This window comes from Pseudophryne corroboree, chromosome 4 (genome assembly GCF_028390025.1).
Source record: "Pseudophryne corroboree isolate aPseCor3 chromosome 4, aPseCor3.hap2, whole genome shotgun sequence".
Taxonomy (NCBI): domain Eukaryota; kingdom Metazoa; phylum Chordata; class Amphibia; order Anura; family Myobatrachidae; genus Pseudophryne; species Pseudophryne corroboree.
Window position 1 is genome coordinate 946,772,799 of NC_086447.1, and position 19,073 is coordinate 946,791,871.

The window sequence follows — 19,073 nt, forward strand, 5'->3', positions numbered from 1 at the left end:
TGTACCAATGCGAAATGCGCGTATCGCCACAGTGATCTGCTCCGATGCTCTTGTACTGACTGTAGATTGTTTTGTGTGTATTTTGGGTCATCTACGTACTGCACGGCGAACATGGTAGTTACCATGGATCGGACAAATGCTGATTAAAATAAGAATTTACTCACCGGTAATTCTATTTCTCGTAGTCCGTAGTGGATGCTGGGTACTCCGTAAGGACCATGGGGAATAGACGGGCTCCGCAGGAGACTGGGCACTCTTTAAAGAAAGATTAGGTACTACATCTGGTGTGCACTGGCTCCTCCCTCTATGCCCCTCCTCCAGACCTCGGTTAGGGAAACTGTGCCCGGAAGAGCTGACATTACTAGGAAAGGATTTGGAATCCAGGGTAAGACTCATACCAGCCACACCAATCACACCGTACAACTTGTGATAACTATACCCAGTTAACAGTATGAACAATAGCTGAGCCTCATTCAACAGATGGCTCAGAACAATAACCCTATAGTTAAGCAATAACTATATACAAGTATTGCAGAAGTCCGCACTTGGGACGGGCTCCCAGCATCCACTACGGACTACGAGAAATAGAATTACCGATGAGTAAATTCTTATTTTCTCTGACGTCCTAGTGGATGCTGGGTACTCCGTAAGGACCATGTGGATTATACCAAAGCTCCCAAACGGGCGGGAGAGTGCGGATGACTCTGCAGCACCGAATGAGCAAACTCAAGGTCCTCCTCAGCCAGGGTATCAAACTTGTAGAATTTTGCAAACGTGTTTGATCCCGACCAGGTAGCAGCTCGGCAAAGTTGTAAAGCCGAGACCCCTCGGACAGCCGCCCAAGATGAGCTCACCTTCCTTGTGGAATGGGCATTTACAGATTTTGCCTGTGGCAGGCCTGCCACAGAATGTGCAAGCTGAATTGTACTACAAATCCAGCGAGCAATAGTCTGCTTAGAAGCAGGAGCACCCAGCTTGTTGGGTGCATGCAGGATAAACAGCGAGTCAGTTTTTCTGACTCTAGCCGTCCTGGAAACATAGATTTTCAGGGCCCGGACTACGTCCAGCAACTTGGAATCCTCCAAGTCCCGAGTAGCCGCAGGCACCACAATAGGTTGGTTCAAATGAAACGCTGATACCACCTTAGGGAGAAATTGGGGACGAGTCCTCAATTCTGCCCTGTCCATATGGAAGATCAGATAAGGGCTTTTACATGACAAAGCCGCCAATTCTGACACACGCCTAGCCGAAGCCAAGGCCAAAAGCATGACCACTTTCCACGTGAGATACTTCAACTCCACAGTCTGAAGTGGCTCAAATCAATGTGATTTTAGGAAATCCAACACTACGTTGAGATCCCAAGGTGCCACTGGAGGCACAAAAGGGGGCTGAATATGCAGCACTCCCTTAACAAACGTCTGAACTTCAGGCAGTGAAGCCAGTTCTTTTTGAAAGAAAATAGACAGGGCCGAAATCTGGACTTTTATGGATCCCAATTTTAGGCCCATAGTCACTCCTGACTGTAGGAAGTGCAGAAATCGACCCAGCTGAAATTCCTCTGTTGGGGCCTTCATAGCCTCACACCAAGCAACATATTTTCGCCATATGCGGTGATAATGTTTTGCTGTCACATCCTTCCTAGCTTTTATCAGCGTAGGAATGACTTCCACCGGAATGCCCTTTTCCATCAGGATCCGGCGTTCAACCGCCATGCCGTCAAACGCAGCCGCGGTAAGTCTTGGAACAGACAGGGCCCCTGCTGTAGCAGGTCCTGTCGGAGCGACAGAGGCCAAGGGTCCTCTGAGATCATTTCTTGTAGTTCCGGGTACCAAATTCTTCTTGTCCAATCCGGAACGATGAGTATAGTTCTTACTCCTCTCTTTCTTATTATCCTCAGTACCTTTGGTATGAGAGGAAGAGGAGGGAACACATAAACCGACTGGTACACCCACGGTGTCACTAGAGCGTCCACAGCTATCGCCTGAGGGTCCCTTGACCTGGCGCAATATCTTTTTAGCTTTTTGTTGAGGCGGGACGCCATCATGTCCACCTGTGGCCTTTCCCAACGATTTACAAGCAGCTGGAAGACTTCTGGATGAAGTCCCCACTCTCCCGGGTGGAGGTCGTGCCTGCTGAGGAAGTCTGCTTCCCAGTTGTCCACTCCCGGAATGAACACTGCTGACAGTGCTATCACGTGATTCTCCGCCCATCGGAGAATCCTTGTGGCTTCTGCCATTGCCATCCTGCTTCTTGTGCCGCCCTGTCTGTTTACATGGGCGACCGCCGCGATGTTGTCTGACTGAATCAGCACCGGCTGGTTTTGAAGCAGGGGTTTTGCTTGACTTAGGGCATTGTAAATGGCCCTTAGTTCCAGAATATTTATGTGTAGGGAAGTCTCCTGACTCGACCATTGTCCTTGGAAGTTTCTTCCCTGAGTAACTGCCCCCCAACCTCGGAGGCTTGCATCCGTGGTCACCAGGACCCAGTCCTGAATGCCGAATCTGCGGCCCTCGAGAAGATGAGCACTCTGCAGCCACCACAGCAGAGACACCCTGGCCCTCGGGGACAGGGTGATCAACCGATGCATCTGAAGATGCGATCTGGACCACTTGTCTAACAGATCCCACTGAAAGATCCTTGCATGGAACCTGCCGAAGGGAATTGCTTTGTAAGAAGCTACCATCTTTCCCAGGACTCGCGTGCAGTGATGCACCGACACCTGTTTTGGTTTCAGGAGGTCTCTGACCAGAGATCTCAACTCCTTGGCCTTCTCCTCCGGGAGAAACACCTTCTTCTGTTCTGTGTCCAGAATCATACCCAAGAACAGCAGACGCGTCGTAGGAACCAGCTGCGACTTTGGGATATTCAGAATCCAGCCGTGCTGTTGTAGCACTTCCTGAGATAGTGCTACTCCGACCAACAACTGCTCCATGGACCTCGCCTTTATAAGGAGATCGTCTAAGTACGGGATAATTATAACTCCCTTCTTTCGAAGGAGTATCATCATTTCGGCCATTACCTTGGTAAATACCCTCGGTGCCGTGGAAAGACCAAACGGCAACGTCTGGAATTGGTAATGGCAGTCCTGTACCACAAATCGGAGGTACTCCTGGTGAGGTGGGTAAATGGGGACATGTAGGTAAGCATCCTTGATGTCCAGTGATACCATAAAGTCCCCCTCTTCCAGGCTTGCAATAACCGCCCTCAGCGATTCCATTTTGAACTTGAACTTCCTTATATAAGTGTTCAAGGATTTCAAATTTAGAATGGGTCTCACCGAACCGTCTGGTTTCGGTACCACAAACATTGTGGAATAGTAACCTCGTCCCTGTTGAAGGAGGGGAACTTTGATTATCACCTGCTGGAGGTACAGCTTGTGAATTGCCGCCAGTACTACCTCCCTTTCCTTGGGAGTAGCTGGCAAGGCTGATTTGAGGTAACGGCGAGGAGGAGACATCTCGAACTACAGCTTGTATCCCTGAGATACCACTTGTAGAACCCAGAGATCCACCTGTGAGCGAACTCACTGGTCGCTGAAGTTCCGGAGACGGGCCCCCACCGCACCTGGCTCCACCTGTGGAGCCCCAGCGTCATGCGGTGGACTTAGTGGAAGCAGGGGAGGATTTTTGTTCCTGGGAACTGGCTGTCTGGTGCAGCTTTTTCCCTCTATCCCTGCCTCTGGGCAGAAAGGACGCGCCTCTGACCCGCTTGCCTTTCTGGGGCCGAAAGGACTGTACTTGATAATACAGTGCTTTCTTAGGCTGTGAGGGAACCTGAGGTAAAAAGGTCGACTTCCCAGCTGTTGCTGTGGACACGAGGTCCGAGAGACCGTCCCCAAACAATTCCTCACCCTTATAAGGCAAAACTTCCATGTGCCTTTTAGAATCAGCATCACCTGTCCACTGCCGAGTCCATAATACTCTCCTGGCAGAAATGGACATTGCATTAATTCTAGATGCCAGCCGGCAAATGTCCCTCTGTGCATCCCTCATATATAAGACGACGTCTTTAATATGCTCTATGGTTAGCAAAATAGTATCCCTGTCAAGGGAATCAATGTTATCTGACAGGGAATCAGACCATGCTGCTGCAGCACTACACATCCATGCTGAAGCAATAGCAGGTCGTAGTATAGTACCTGAGTGTGTATACACAGACTTCAGGATAGCCTCCTGCTTTCTATCTGCAGGCTCCTTTAAGGCGGCCGTATCCTGAGACGGCAGTGCCACCTTTTTTGATAAGCGTGTGAGCGCCTTGTCCACCCTAGGGGATGTCTCCCAGCGTAACCTATCCGTTGGCGGGAAAGGGTATGCCATTAGTAACCGCTTAGAAATCACCAGTTTCTTATCTGGGGAACACCACGCTTCTTCACACAATTCATTTAACTCATCAGATGGGGGAAAAGTCACTGGCTGCTTTTTCTCCCCAAACATAATACCCTTTTTTGTGGTAACCGGGTTAATGTCAGAAATGTGCAACACATTTTTCATTGCCGTAATCATGCATCGGATGGCCCTTGTGGATTGTACATTTGTCTCATCCTAGTCGACACTGGAGTCAGACTCCGTGTAGACATCTGTGTCTGCCATCTGAGGTAGCGGGCGTTTTTAAACCCCTGATGGCCTCTGAGACGCTTGGGCAGGCGCGGGCTGAGATGCCGGCTGTCCCAAAGCTGTTACGTCATCGAACCTTTTATGCAAGGAGTTGACACTGTCGGTTAATACCTTCCACATATCCATCCACTCTGGTGTCGGCCCCGCAGGGGGCGACATCACACTTATCGGCTCCTGCTCCGCCTCCACGTAAGCGTCCTCATCAAACATGTCGACACAGCCGTACCGACACACCGCACACACACACACGGAATGCTCTGACTGAGGACAGGACCCCACAAAGTCCTTTGGGGAGACAGAGAGAGAGTATGCCAGCACACACCAGAGCGCTATATAACTGAGGCATTTACACTAATACACAGTGAATTTTCCCCCAATAGCTGCTTATCACAATTTGCGCCTAAATTTATGTGCCCCCCCCTCTCTTTTTTACCCTTTCCGTAGTGTATACTGCAGGGGAGAGCCTGGGGAGCGTCCTTCCAGCGGAGCTGTGAAGAGAAAATGGCGCTGGCTGTGCTGAGGAAGATAGCCCCGCCCCTTCAGCGGTGGGCTTCTCCCGCTTTTTTAATAATATTTATGGCGGGGGATTAGGCACATATACAGTTTAGAACTGTATTATGTGCATTTTGCCATGTAAGGTATACTAATTGCAGCCCAGGGCGCCCCCCCATCAGCGCCCTGCACCCACCAGTGACCGGAGCACGTGGTGTGCTGTGGGAGCAATGGCGCACAGCTGCAGTGCTGTGCGCTACCTTATTGAAGACCGGAGTCTTCAGCCGCCGATTTTCTCCGGAATCTTCTGTCTTCTGGCTCTGCAAGGGGGACGGCGGCGCGACTCTGGGAACGGACGATCGAGGTCGGGCCCTGTATTCGATCCCTCTGGAGCTAATGGTGTCCAGTAGCCTTAGAAGCACAAGCTAGCTGCAAGCAGGTAGGTTTGCTTCTCTCCCCTAAGTCCCACGTAGCAGTGAGTATGTTGCCAGCAGATCTCACTGAAAATAAAAAACTTAACAAATACTTTCTTTTTTTAGTGCACTCAGGAGAGCCCACTAAGTGCATCCAGCTCTGGCCGGGCACAGATTCTAACTGAGGTCTGGAGGAGGGGCATAGAGGGAGGAGCCAGTGCACACCAGATGTAGTACCTAATCTTTATTTAAAGAGTGCCCAGTCTCCTGCGGAGCCCGTCTATTCCCCATGGTCCTTACGGAGTACCCAGCATCCACTAGGACGTCAGAGAAAAGCCGATGCAGTCACGATACCCACTTAATATTTAATCAATAGTACCTCTGTTACTTGTATCATTTACTTTGGGCGTTTTGAGAGTTAACTGGCACTGCACAGTGAGCACGGGAATACCCGCTAATCGGACAAATGCTGATTAGGTTAAACACTGTTGCAATGCCGTTATTTCTATTTTTATTTTAAATAGGTCTCTAACATCACATCTGCCTAGTATATACCCAGGGTGGTCTAAGCAATACACGGCGAGTACGGGAATACCCGCAAATTGGAACCAATAGTTATAAGTCGTCATGGCCTCAGACACCCATTGGGATATACAACCAGCAGTCCCAGCAATCCTTTCCCCAATGTATTAGGTGTATACAGGCACTGCGTAGAGAATAAGGATACACTTGTCTCCCTTTCCCCTTTAATCAACCAGGACCAGCTTTCATATTATTGTAGTCCTGGTATATGTTCATGTGTTTCTAGTCCATCTGATGCCCAGAACTTCTTACCTTGTCACTGTATAGATAGCACCAAGTCCCATGCCCAATTGGATATATGTGAAATAATCACACATATGTGCAATACGTTCATTCAGTTTATTCAGCAGAATAAAGTGCTATTGCCAGTATTTCCCCTACCAGGTTGGCAGTTGGGAGTGAGGGCTTCCCCATGATAGAAGATAAAACATGTTGTGAAAATTGATATTGCAAGTAATATATGTTACTGTCTTGACAATTAGAAGTGCATCGGGTGGAGAATACCCTGGGTCAGAGCCGGCCATAGGCATAGGCAAACTAGGCAATTGCCTAGGGCATTTGATATGCCTAGGGGCATCATCAGCTTCTGCTGATTAAAATTATATGCGACATGCCTATATTCTGTATGTAGCATTTCATATGCAGATACAGCTACAGTGTCACACAGTATATAGGCATGCTGCATATCAGTTTAATCAGCAGAAGCTGCTTGTGCATCCTAGCCACATAGCAATGCAAATAAGATGCATTTTCATAAAAAAAAGTGCCCGACGTTAGCATTGATGCAAGATTTGTGAGGACACATCTGTATCCAAGCAGAGGCAGAGGTCACAGTGTTAGTGGAAGTGTGAGTGCTGTGTGCATGTGAGAGGGTTGGTTGTGCAGTAGTGTTCAGAAAATGTGAAAGGAGCATTATGTGTGTCATGTAAAAATGCATTATTAATGTGCAACATATGTGTAAAGGGCCACTATGTGTGTCATTATGTGTAAAAGGTAATTAATAAAGGTTGTCATAATGTGTAAGGTGCATTATGTTTATAAGGACATTAATGTGTCTCATATGTGTAAGGGGCCTTACTGTGTGGAATTGTGTATAAATGCACTAATGTGTGGCATTATGTGTATAAGGTGCTCTACTATGTGGCGTTGCAAATAGAAAGGGCACTACTGTGTCGTCTAATGTGCATAAAGAGCAATAAGGTGTGGTGTAATGTGAATAAGGAGCAATTCAGTGTGATGTAATGTGAATAAGGAGCAATAAGGGGTGGTGTAATGTGAATAAGGAGCAATTCAGTGTGATGTAATGTGAATAAGGGGCTCTACTGTGAGGAGTAACGTTTATAAGGTAAAGTGATACTACTGTGGGATGTAATATGAATTATGGACACTATCGCAAGATAAAATGTGAATAAAGTTGCAGTACTGTGTGGCGTAATTGGAATTGGGGTTACTATTGTGCGGCCATGTCCCTTCCCAGCAAGAAGATGCCCCTTTTTGGGCTGTGCGTCAAATGTGCGAACTGTTCCTATTTAAAATATAGGGGGTACAAGGACTGCTATGGGTGAGGGGTAATGGTGCTGGGAAAGATGTGCAAGGTCAGAGGCAGAACCAGCGGTGGTGCTAGGGGGCACCAGCCAAAATCTTGCCTAGGGCATCATATTGGTTAGGGCCGGCTCTGCCCTGGGTAGTACATCACTAATGAGTGACCAGGGGAATATCTGTCCAGGAATAGATGTTAATTAACCCATGCTGGTATACCATCCACAATAAAGCATTTATAGCCCATGGGGCAAATGTATCGAATCCGATGCAGACCAGGTGGAGTTGTTTATTTGCATCAGTGACAGCGTATATAACCCAACACTTTGTCACTATTATGAGTTAGGATTTAGGGTGGACATTAAAGCTGGGTACACACTGGCAGATATATCTGCAGTTCAATCGATCTGCAGATATATCTGCAGATGGTGGTTGTTCATACACACAGAAAGATGCACCAATATATCTTAAAGATATATCTGCTGTTAAATCTATCTGCAGCTATATATGCAGATGGGGATTGTTCATACACACTGAAAGATGCACTAATATATCTGCAGATATATTGGTCATCTGCTGTGTTGCACAGCAGATGCAATATATCTGTGAAATACGTCTTTCACAGACATATTGCTTGTACACACCTGCAGATCAGCAAAAGATATATTGGACAACCAACTGATTGGCCAATATATCTGCCAGTGTGTACTCAGCATAACACATTTGTTCAATCTCTCTGGGAAATCCACAAAGAAAACAATTGATTGCGGGTATTCAATTACATCATATCCCACATCGGTGGAATTATACAAAGGGTTTCAGTTATTAACTATTACCAAGAGACCTGAGGACGTTGGTGATAGATGTGAGCAGTTTAGTCTATGGTGGATATTTCCGCCCCATGTGATATAGTGAATTTATTAGAACACAGGTTATTCAGTTATAAGTACTTCAAATCAAGTACTATTTGATTAGTGGTACACAATACACACAAGGATATCCAATTTGAATTAATATAATTTATAGGAGAGTCAGTGCAATCAAAGGAGCAGACACGTTTTTAATATTATCACTTTCTATCTTAAGCACATTCTTCTACTTCTTTATTTTAACCCTATATTTCGCATGTTGACCGAGTATCGGTCTCTTTATAAATATAAATAAAAGTTTTTCGTGTTACCAAAACCGGATGGTAAAGTCAGACCGATTTTGAATTTGAAATCATTAAACCCTTATCTGAGGGAGTTCAAGTTCAAAATGGAGTCTCTAAAAGAGCGGTGATCTCCGGTCTAGAGGAGGGAGAGTGTCTGGTATCCCTGGATATCAAGGATGCGTACCTCCACATTCCGATTTAGCCGCCGCACCAGGCTTATCTCAGGTTGCACTGTTAGTCACTATTAGTTTCAGGCACTGCCATTCAGTCTCTCCACGGCACCGAGGGTGTTCACCAAGGTGATGGCAGAGATGATGGTTCTCCGCAGACAGGGAGTGAACATAATTCCATATCTGGACGCTGTTGATAAAGGCATCGACCAGGGAGACCTTGTTGCAGTCCATTACTCTCACGACTCGTCTGCTCAGGGAACATGGTTGGTTCCTGAACCTTCTGAAGTCACATTTGGAGCCGACAAGGAGATTATCTTTCCTGGGGATGATCCTCAACACGTAAGTGCAGAGGGTGTTTTCTACCGGAGGAAAAAGCGTTGGTGATTCATACAATGGTCCGGGATGTCCTGAAGCCAGCCCGGGTATCTGTTCATCAGTGCATTCGCCTTCTGGGGAAGATGGTTGCCTCCTACGAGGCTCTATAGTATGGAAGATTTCATGCTCGATCCTTCCAACTGGATCTCCTAGACAAGTGGTCGGGGTCTCCTCTACATATGCACCTGAGGATACGTCTGTCGCTGAAAGCAAGGATTTCACTCTTCTGGTGGCTGCAAATGTCTCACCTGGAGGGCCACAGGTTCGGGATTCAGGATTGGATCCTTCTAACCACGGACGCAAGTCTCCGGGTGTTGGGGTGCAGTCACTCAAGGGGAAACCTTCCAAAGAAGTCTGGAATCCAGTCTTCCTATAAACATTCTGGAACTAAGAACCGTGTACAATGGTTTTCTCCAAGCGGCACATCTTCTGCGAGATCGTGCCATTCAAGTACAGTTGGACAATGTAACGACTGTGGCCTACATCAACCGACAGGGCAGAATGAAGAGCAGAGCTGCAATGTCAGATGTAACAAGAATCATCCTCTGGGCAGAAAAACATGCATTGGCGCTGTCAGCAATTTTCATTACAGGAGTGGACAACTGGGAAGTGGACTTCCTCAGCAGACACGATCTCCATCCAGGAGAGTGGGGCCTCCATCCAGAGGTGTTCACGGAAGTAACACATCTTTGGGGGGTTCCTCGGATAGACATGATGGCCTCCCGCCTCAACAAGAAGCTTCACAGGTATTGTTCCAGGTCGAGAGACCCTCAAGCAGTGGCGGTGGACGCTCTGGTGTCTCTGTGGGTGTTCCAGTCGGTGTATGTGTTTCCTCCACTTCCACTCATTACAAGGATTCTAAAGATCATAAGGAGAGCAAGAGTTCAGGCAATCCTCATTGCTCCAGACTGGCCAAGAAGGGCTTGGTACGCAGATCTTCTGGGTCTACTGCTGGAAGATCTGAGGCCTCTTCCTCTTCGGGAGGACCTGTTACAACAGGGGCCGTTCGCTTATCAAGACTTACCGTGGCTATGTTTGACGGCATGGAGGTTGAACGCCAGATATTAGCTCGGAAAGGCATTCCGAACATGGTTATTCCTGCCCTGATACAGGCTAGGAAAGGATTAACGTCTAAGCATTACCATCGCACTTGGAAAACGTATGTATCTTGGTGTGAATTCAAGAAGTTTCCTACAGTGGAGTTTCAACTGGGACGGTTTCTCCTCTTCCTGCAAGCAGGTGTGGATATGGGTCTGAGGTTGGGATCCGTAAAGGTCCAGATTTCGGCCTTATCCATTTTCTTCCAGAATCAGCTGGCTTCCCTCCCTGAGGTTCAAACTTATTTGAAAAGGCTTCTGCACATCCAGCCTCCCTTTGTGCCGCCTACGGCACCCTAGGATCTTAACGTGGTGTTACAGTTCCTCCAATCGAATTGGTTCGAGCCTCTACAGGAGGTTGAAGTCAAGTTTCTCACTTGGAAGGCTGACACTTTGTTGGCCTTAGCTTCTGCTCTACGTGTGTCGGAGTTGGGGACTTTGTCTTGTCAAAGCCCACATTTGATCTTCCATGAAGATAGAGACATGCTCCGGACATGTCAGCAGTTCCTTCCAAAGGTTGTGTCGGCTTTTCATATCAACCAACCTATTGTGGTGCCAGTTGCTACTGACTCCTTAATTCCATCAAAGTCCTTGGATGTTGTAAGGGCTCTGAAAATCTATGTGAAGAGGACTGCTCATCACAGAATGTCGGACTCTGTTTGACCTGTATTATCCCAAGAAAATTGGGTGTCCTGCTTCTAAGCAGACAATCTCTCACTGGATCAGGTTCACTATCAAGCATGCATATTCTACAGCAGGACTGCCATGTCCAAAATCTGTTAAGGCCCACTCTGCTTGTAAGGCGGGTTCTTCCTGGGCGGCTGCCAGGGTTTCTCTGCTTTACAGCTTTGCCGAGCGGCTACTTGGTCTGGGTCGAACACGTTTGCTAAGTTCTACAAGTTCGATACTTTGGCCTCTGAGGACCTTAAATTTGGTCAATCAGTTCTGCAGGAGCCTCCGCGCTTTCCTCCCCATGGTACTAATGTGGACTCCAGCGTCCTCTAAGACGTAAGAGAAAATAGGATTTTAATTACCTACCGGTAAATCCTTTTTTCGTAGTCCGTAGAGGATGCTGGGCCCCGCCTAGCGCTTCGTTATCCTGCAGTGGTTACTTGGTTCAGTACTGCTTTGTTCTTCGTTAAGTACTGCGTTATTACTTGGTTCAGCTGTTGCTGAGTTTTCAAGCTTGTTAGCTTGGTTTGCTTTGTTTGTGTGAGCTGGTGTGAATCTCGCCACTATCTGTGAAAAATCCTTCTTTCGAAGTTGTCCGTCTGCACGGGCACAGTTTCTAGACTGAGTCTGGTAGGAGGAGCATAGAGGGAGGAGCCAGCCCACACTATTAAACTCTTAAAGTGCCAGTGGCTCCTAGTGGACACGTCTATACCCCATGGTACTAATGTGGACCCCAGCATCCTCTACGGATTACGTAAAAAGGATTTACCGGTAGGTAATTTAAAATCCTATTATTAACACTTGTTTTTCCCTATCACATTGTATATATTTTTGTATTATTTTAATCACACCTCACATACATAGCACCTATTCTACTGCTGATCTGTTCTACACTACTGACCTGTTCTAGACTACTGACCTATTCTACTGCTGACATGTTCTACTACTGACGTGTTCTACATTACTGACCTATTCTACTGCTGACGTGTTCTACACTACTGACGTGTTCTACACTGCTGACCTGCTCTACTCTATTGACCTGTTCTACACTACTGACGTGCTCTACACTACTGACGTGCTTTACTCTACTGACGTGCTTTACTCTACTGACGTGCTCTACTCTACTGACCTGTTCTACACTGCTGACCTGTTCTACTCTACTGACGTGCTCTACTCTACTGACGTGCTCTACTCTACTGACCTGTTCTACACTGCTGATGTGCTCTAGTCTACTGACCTGCTCTACACTACTGACCTGCTCTACACTGCTGACGTGCTCTACACTGCTGACGTGCTCTACACTACTGACGTGCTCTACACTACTGACGTGCTCTACTCTACTGACCTGTTCTACACTACTGACCTGTTCTACACTACTGACCTGTTCTACACTACTGACCTGTTCTACACTACTGACCTGCTCTACACTACTGACCTGTTCTACACTACTGACGTGCTCTACACTACTGACGTGCTCTACACTACTGACCTGTTCTACACTACTGACCTGTTCTACACTACTGACCTGTTCTACACTACTGACCTGTTCTACACTACTGACCTGTTCTACACTACTGACCTGTTCTACTACTGACCTGTTCTACTACTGACCTGTTCTACTACTGACCTGTTCTACTACTGACCTGTTCTACACTACTGACGTGCTCTACACTACTGACCTGTTCTACACTACTGACCTGTTCTACTACTGACCTGTTCTACTACTGACCTGTTCTACACTACTGACGTGCTCTACTCTACTGACCTGTTCTACACTACTGACGTGCTCTACTCTACTGACCTGTTCTACACTACTGACCTGTTCTACTACTGACCTGTTCTACACTACTGACCTGTTCTACACTACTGACCTGTTCTACTACTGACCTGTTCTACATTAATTAAAAAAAAAAACCTTGTATGAGCATTTCTATACATTTTTTGCAGATATTATACATTGAAAGATGTGTAAACCTTTAATGGAGTGCAGGTTATTTTTGGACAGCGTTGTCTTGCACCAGCCTCAGAGACTTTTATGGGGAAGGTTTGAAAATCAGAAATGTTTACAGAGAACATATAAGAGATTTGCTGGTCTTGGGTAAAACAATCATCTGGCAATGAGGGGGATATCCTGGAAAAGGTAAAGAAAATAAACCATGTCTAAGAGAACAATGAGCGGGAGACCCCCCTCTCTGTGCTCCGACCCAAACCAGTCTGGAACTGGAGTCAGCCCAGTCACTGGAGAAAACATAGTGTAGGAGGAAATGCTGGAAGCTGCAGTGTCGGAGAGCGGCCACTGGTTGGCGATAGAGAGCAGAGCATTCCTATGCACGCAGCAGTCACTTTGTAGCAAAGTCCATTAATTGTTACTTGTGTCACATTCACCTGCACAGGGGCAGAAAGACTGACACCTGGCCTACATAGGGCAGGGGCAGCAGGTCTCAGGCAGGGGTACCTGGCAGAATGGGGCGCAACAAAACTAGGGGCAGGAGAAACAAATACAGAAAGCTGCACCCCGAGAAGGAGGAGGAGAAAGAGGGCAGCTGCCAGCCGGAGCCCCGGGGATCTGCAGAGAAAAGGAGCCCTGAGAAGGTGCAGGAGAGAGGGGGCAGCTGCCAGCCAGAGCCCCGGGGATCTGCAGAGAAGAGGAGCCCTGAGAAGGTGCAGGAGAGAGGGGGCAACTGCCAGCTGGAGCCCCGGGGATCTGCAGAGAAGAGGAGCCCTGAGAAGGTGCAGGAGAGAGGGGGGCAGCTGCCAGCCGGAGCCCCGGGGATCTGCAGAGAAGAGGAGCCATGAGAAGGTGCAGGAGAGAGGGGGCAGCTGCCAGCCGGAGCCCCGGGGATCTGCAGAGAAGAGGAGCCCTGAGAAGGTGCAGGAGAGAGGTGGCAGCTGCCAGCCGGAGCCCCGGGGATCTGCAGAGAAGAGGAGCCCTGAGAAGGTGCAGGAGAGAGGGGGCAGCTGCCAGCCGGAGCCCCGGGGATCTGCAGAGAAGAGGAGCCGTAAGAAGGTGCACCTGTGTCCGCTACCAGACAGGTATGAGCCCCTGGAGGAGGAGGTGGAGAGTAAGGAGGACAAGCAGTACAAGAGGAAGCAGAAAGTCAGGAAATATGCCAAGGTGAGACCCCATACCCCTCTTCTGCAGCCTCCAGGGAATGCTGGGTCTTGTAGTGATCTTTGTGCCGTGTGACCCTGGTGCGGATAATCAGTAAGAGTGGCGGTATGGTATCCTATTCTCAGCGATAAGTCTCCAGAGGCTTATCGCGGGTTTCTCTTCACCAGCTGGTGATACAGTAAGTTGTGCAGGTTCAGAACCCCTTGGACACCCCTGAATGACTAAATGAGGCACTTAGAAGCTTTAAATTATTTGTAATTATCTTATAATGACGTCACTTTGGGGGGTCAAAACAAATGCAAAGTGATAAATTGGGGTACAAGGTATGGACAGGTATATTGGGTGCGGTATAAGTTGGACAAGTGTTTTTAGACTTGCAGGTGGGAATAATGTTTCCACTTTTTTTAAAGTCCCCAAAAATGACGTTAATATATACTTATACCCATTTTATGTACCCCACATTTAATGACTGCGCTTATTTTGCTGTGAAAAAATTATTTCTATTATTTTTTTAACACTTATAAAAAAAAATGCATATAACGGCCCCTGCGCTTATCTTAAATACACTAAATACTTTTTGTATAACCAATAATAGACTTCTATAATGTTTTCCTTTTATTAGTTTTGCTTTTTGGGAGGTACAGGCAGATTTCCCAATTTTCTCCTATACTTATCGCTTTTGCCAGCTAGAATTATCGTGCGAATCCTGTTATCGCCGTTTCGGAATAGGACTTAGGGGGATATCCAATTATCCCCGTTAAAACATCGGGTCCGAAAAACGTCCGTTTATCTGACTTTTTTCCGATGTTTCACCAATTATTTTTTTTACATGCTATCCTGTTAAATCGCGTGTAAAAAAACAAACAAAAAACCTTTCTCCCGAAAACACACAGGTTCAGTAAAACCTGTGTGTTTTCGGGTGAAACAGACCTTTTTCTTCTGTTTCCGGGGATTCTGCTTTGCCTGACGGAGGCAGGTGAAACAAAATTTCCGATAAGCCGGAGCGTGCCCCGGTTTATCGGGAATAATTAGCTAGCCCCCGGCGGGACAAGGGGCTAATTGGATATCCCCCTATGTGCAATAAATGGGAGCACGCTGGGTGCGATAACATTAGCCGCAATTGCAGATCACGTTATTGCGGCTAATAGGATACCACCCTTAATCTGAGCTCTGAAACCTGGAATTTGTCCTCATCCTGAAATAAACAGATTACGTTACACAGGTGAATCACCTGTTATTGCTGATCACGTTACCATTGTGAAAACCATTAACTGAGGGTCCCTAACAGCTGCATGTAAGTGGAAAACATGGATATGTATGAATATGGCAGCACCTTATGTATATGCCCATTACACATAAATCCACACACCGTAATGCCCATTACACACAAATCCACACACTGTAATGCCCATTACACATTATGCCGCACAACATAATGCCCATTACACATTATACCACACACCGTAATGCCCATTACACATTATACCACACACCGTAATGCTCATTACACATAAATCCACACACCGTAATGCTCATTACACATAAATCCACACACCGTAATGCTCATTACACATTATACCACACACCATAATGCCCATTACACATTATACCACACACCGTAATGCTCATTACACATAAATCCACACACCGTAATGCTCATTACACATAAATCCACACACCGTAATGCTCATTACACATTATACCACACACCGTAATGCCCATTACACATTATACCACACACCGTAATGCTCATTACACATAAATCCACACACCGTAATGCTCATTACACATAAATCCACACACAGTAATGCCCATTACACATTGTCGCACACCGTAATGCCCATTACACATTATACCACACACCATAATGCCCATTACACATTATGTCACACACCGTAATGCCATTACGCATTATGCCACACACCGTAATGCCTGAGACACATTATACCACAGACTGTAATGCCCATTACACATTATGCCACACACTGTAATGCCCATTACACATTATGCCACATACCATAATGCTCATTCTACATTATGCCCATTACACATTTTGCCACACACCATAATGCCCCAGACACATTATGCCACACACTGTAATGCCCAGTGCACATTATACCACACACCATAATGCCTATTACAACTTATGCCGCACATCGTAATGCCCATTAAACATTATGCCACACACCATAATGCCTATTACACATTATGCCACACACCGTACTGCCCCTTACACGTTATGCCACACACCGTAATGCCCAGGGTTCTCATGCCTGTTGCCAAGAGTTTCATGTTCGTGCGTGACTGTGGCAGCATATACCGTGCGTGACTGCGGCTGTATATACTGTGCGTGACTGCGGCTGTATATACCGCTCGTGACTGCGGCTGTGTATACCGTGTGTGACTGTATATACTGTATGTGGCTGCGGCTGTATATACAGTGTGACTGTATATACTGTGTGTGACTGTATATACCGTGCGTGACTGTGGCTGTATATACCGTGCGTGGCTGTATATACCGTGCGTGACTGCGGCTGTATATACCGTGTGTGACTGTATATACTGTATGTGGCTGCAGCTGTATATACCGTGCGTGACTGCGGCTGTATATACCGTGGGTGACTGCGGCTGTATATACCGTGGGTGACTGCGGCTGTATATACCGTGGGTGACTGCGGCTGTATATACCGTGGGTGACTGCGGCTGTATATACCATGTGTGACTGCGGCTGTATATACCGTGTGTGACTGTATAGACCATGTGTGACTGCGGCTGCATATACCGCGTGTGACTGCGGCTGCATATACCGCGTGTGACTGCGGCTGCATATACCGCGTGTGACTGCGGCTGCATATACCGCGTGTGACTGCGGCTGCATATACCGCGTGTGACTGCGGCTGCATATACCGTGGGTGATTGTTAGAATTTTTGTTGAACCGAGCGCTTATGTGTGCTAATGCGTAGTGTTCTGTAAAAATACTAAGTAAAAATAAAAATGAAATGTGGAAATATAATAATAAAATAAATAATAAAAATAAAAAATTAAATTAAAATAAAATAAAATGAAAAGTTAATAATGGGGAAGGGGGGGATGAGGGTGAAGTGCAATGTTTACAGCTCCTTTACAGATAATTTGTTTGGAGCTTTAGGACACCTATTCAGAAGGGCACAGTCTCCTGGGGTATAACTATCCCTGACTTACCCTATTCTTCTGATGCAAGCGTGACTGGAGGTTCCGGTATTGGTGGCAAAAGCTCTTTGTCTCCCAATCATATAAAAGGCCCTCACATCACCACATTTCAAAACAATTACGAGGCTTCAAGCAGCAGCAGGAGCTCCTCGTGTAGTCTTGTAGTAGGGCGGAGCAGCAGCAGGAGCTCCTCGTGTAGTCTTGTAGTAGGGCGGAACAGCAGCAGGAGCTCCTCGTGTAGTCTTGTAGTAGGGCAGAGCAGCAGCAGGAGCTCCTCGTGTAGTCTTGTAGTAGGGCGGAACAGCAGCAGGAGCTCCTCGTGTAGTCTTGTAGTAGGGCGGAGCAGCAGCAGGAGCTTCTCGTGTAGTCTTGTAGTAGGGCGGAGCAGCAGCAGGAGCTCCTCGTGTAGTCTTGTAGTAGGGCGGAGCAGCAGCAGGAGCTCCTCGTGTAGTCTTGTAGTAGGGCGGAGCAGCAGCAGGAGCTCCTCGTGTAGTCTTGTAGTAGGGCGGAGCAGGAGCTCCTCGTGTAGTCTTGTAGTAGGGCGGAGCAGGAGCTCCTCGTGTAGTCTTGTAGTAGGGCGGAGCAGCAGCAGGAGCTCCTCGTGTAGTCTTGTAGTAGGGCGGAGCAGCAGCAGGAGCTCCTCGTGTAGTCTTGTAGTAGGGCGGAGCAGCAGCAGGAGCTCCTCGTGTAGTCTTGTAGTAGGGCGGAGCAGCAGCAGGAGCTCCTCGTGTAGTCTTGTAGTAGGGCGGAGCAGCAGCAGGAGCTCCTCGTGTAGTCTTGTAGTAGGGCGGAGCAGCAGCAGGAGCTCCTCGTGTAGTCTTGCAGTAGGGCGGAGCAGCAGCAGGAGCTCCTCGTGTAGTCTTGCAGTAGGGCGGAGCAGCAGCAGGAGCTCCTCGCGTAGTCTTGTAGTAGGGCGGAGCAGCAGCAGGAGCTCCTCGTGTAGTCTTGTAGTAGGGCGGAGCAGCAGCAGGAGCTCCTCGTGTAGTCTTGTAGTAGGGCGGAGCAGCAGCAGGAGCTCCTCGTGTAGTCTTGTAGTAGGGCGGAGCAGCAGCAGGAGCTCCTCGTGTAGTCTTGCAGTAGGGCGGAGCAGCAGCAGGAGCTCCTCGTGTAGTCTTGCAGTAGGGCGGAGCAGCAGCAGGAGCTCCTCGTGTAGTCTTGTAGTAGGGCGGAGCAGCAGCAGGAGCTCCTCGTGTAGTCTTGTAGTAGGGCGGAGCAGCAGCAGGAGCTCCTCGTGTAGTCTTGCAGTAGGGCGGAGCAGCAGCAGGAGCTCCTCGTGTAGTCTTGTAGTAGGGCGGAGCAGCAGCAGGAGCTCCTCGTGTAGTCTTGTAGTAGGGCGGAGCAGGAGCTCCTCGTGTAGTCTTGTAGTAGGGCGGAGCAGCAGCAGGAGCTCCTCGTGTAGTCTTGCAGTAGGGCGGAGCAGCAGCAGGAGCTCCTCGTGTAGTCTTGTAGTAGGGCGGAGCAGCAGCAGGAGCTCCTCGTGTAGTCTTGTAGTAGGGCGGAGCAGCAGCAGGAGCTCCTCGTGTAGTCTTGTAGTAGGGCGGAGCAGCAGCAGGAGCTCCTCGTGTAGTCTTGTAGTAGGGCGGAGCAGGAGCTCCTCGTGTAGTCTTGTAGTAGGGCGGAGCAGGAGCTCCTCGTGTAGTCTTGTAGTAGGGCGGAGCAGGA

The 19,073-nt window shown here is 47.9% G+C and overlaps 1 protein-coding gene across 1 annotated transcript in view; it reads left to right on the plus strand.

Moving 5' to 3' along the window:
- Positions 1–19,073, plus strand: part of C4H1orf115 (chromosome 4 C1orf115 homolog) — a 95,105-nt gene that overhangs the window by 713 nt on the left and 75,319 nt on the right. The window contains exon 2 of the mRNA XM_063919435.1: positions 13,460–14,224. Coding sequence (XP_063775505.1) covers positions 13,460–14,224 — 765 coding nt within the window. The remainder of the gene's footprint in view (positions 1–13,459; positions 14,225–19,073) is intronic.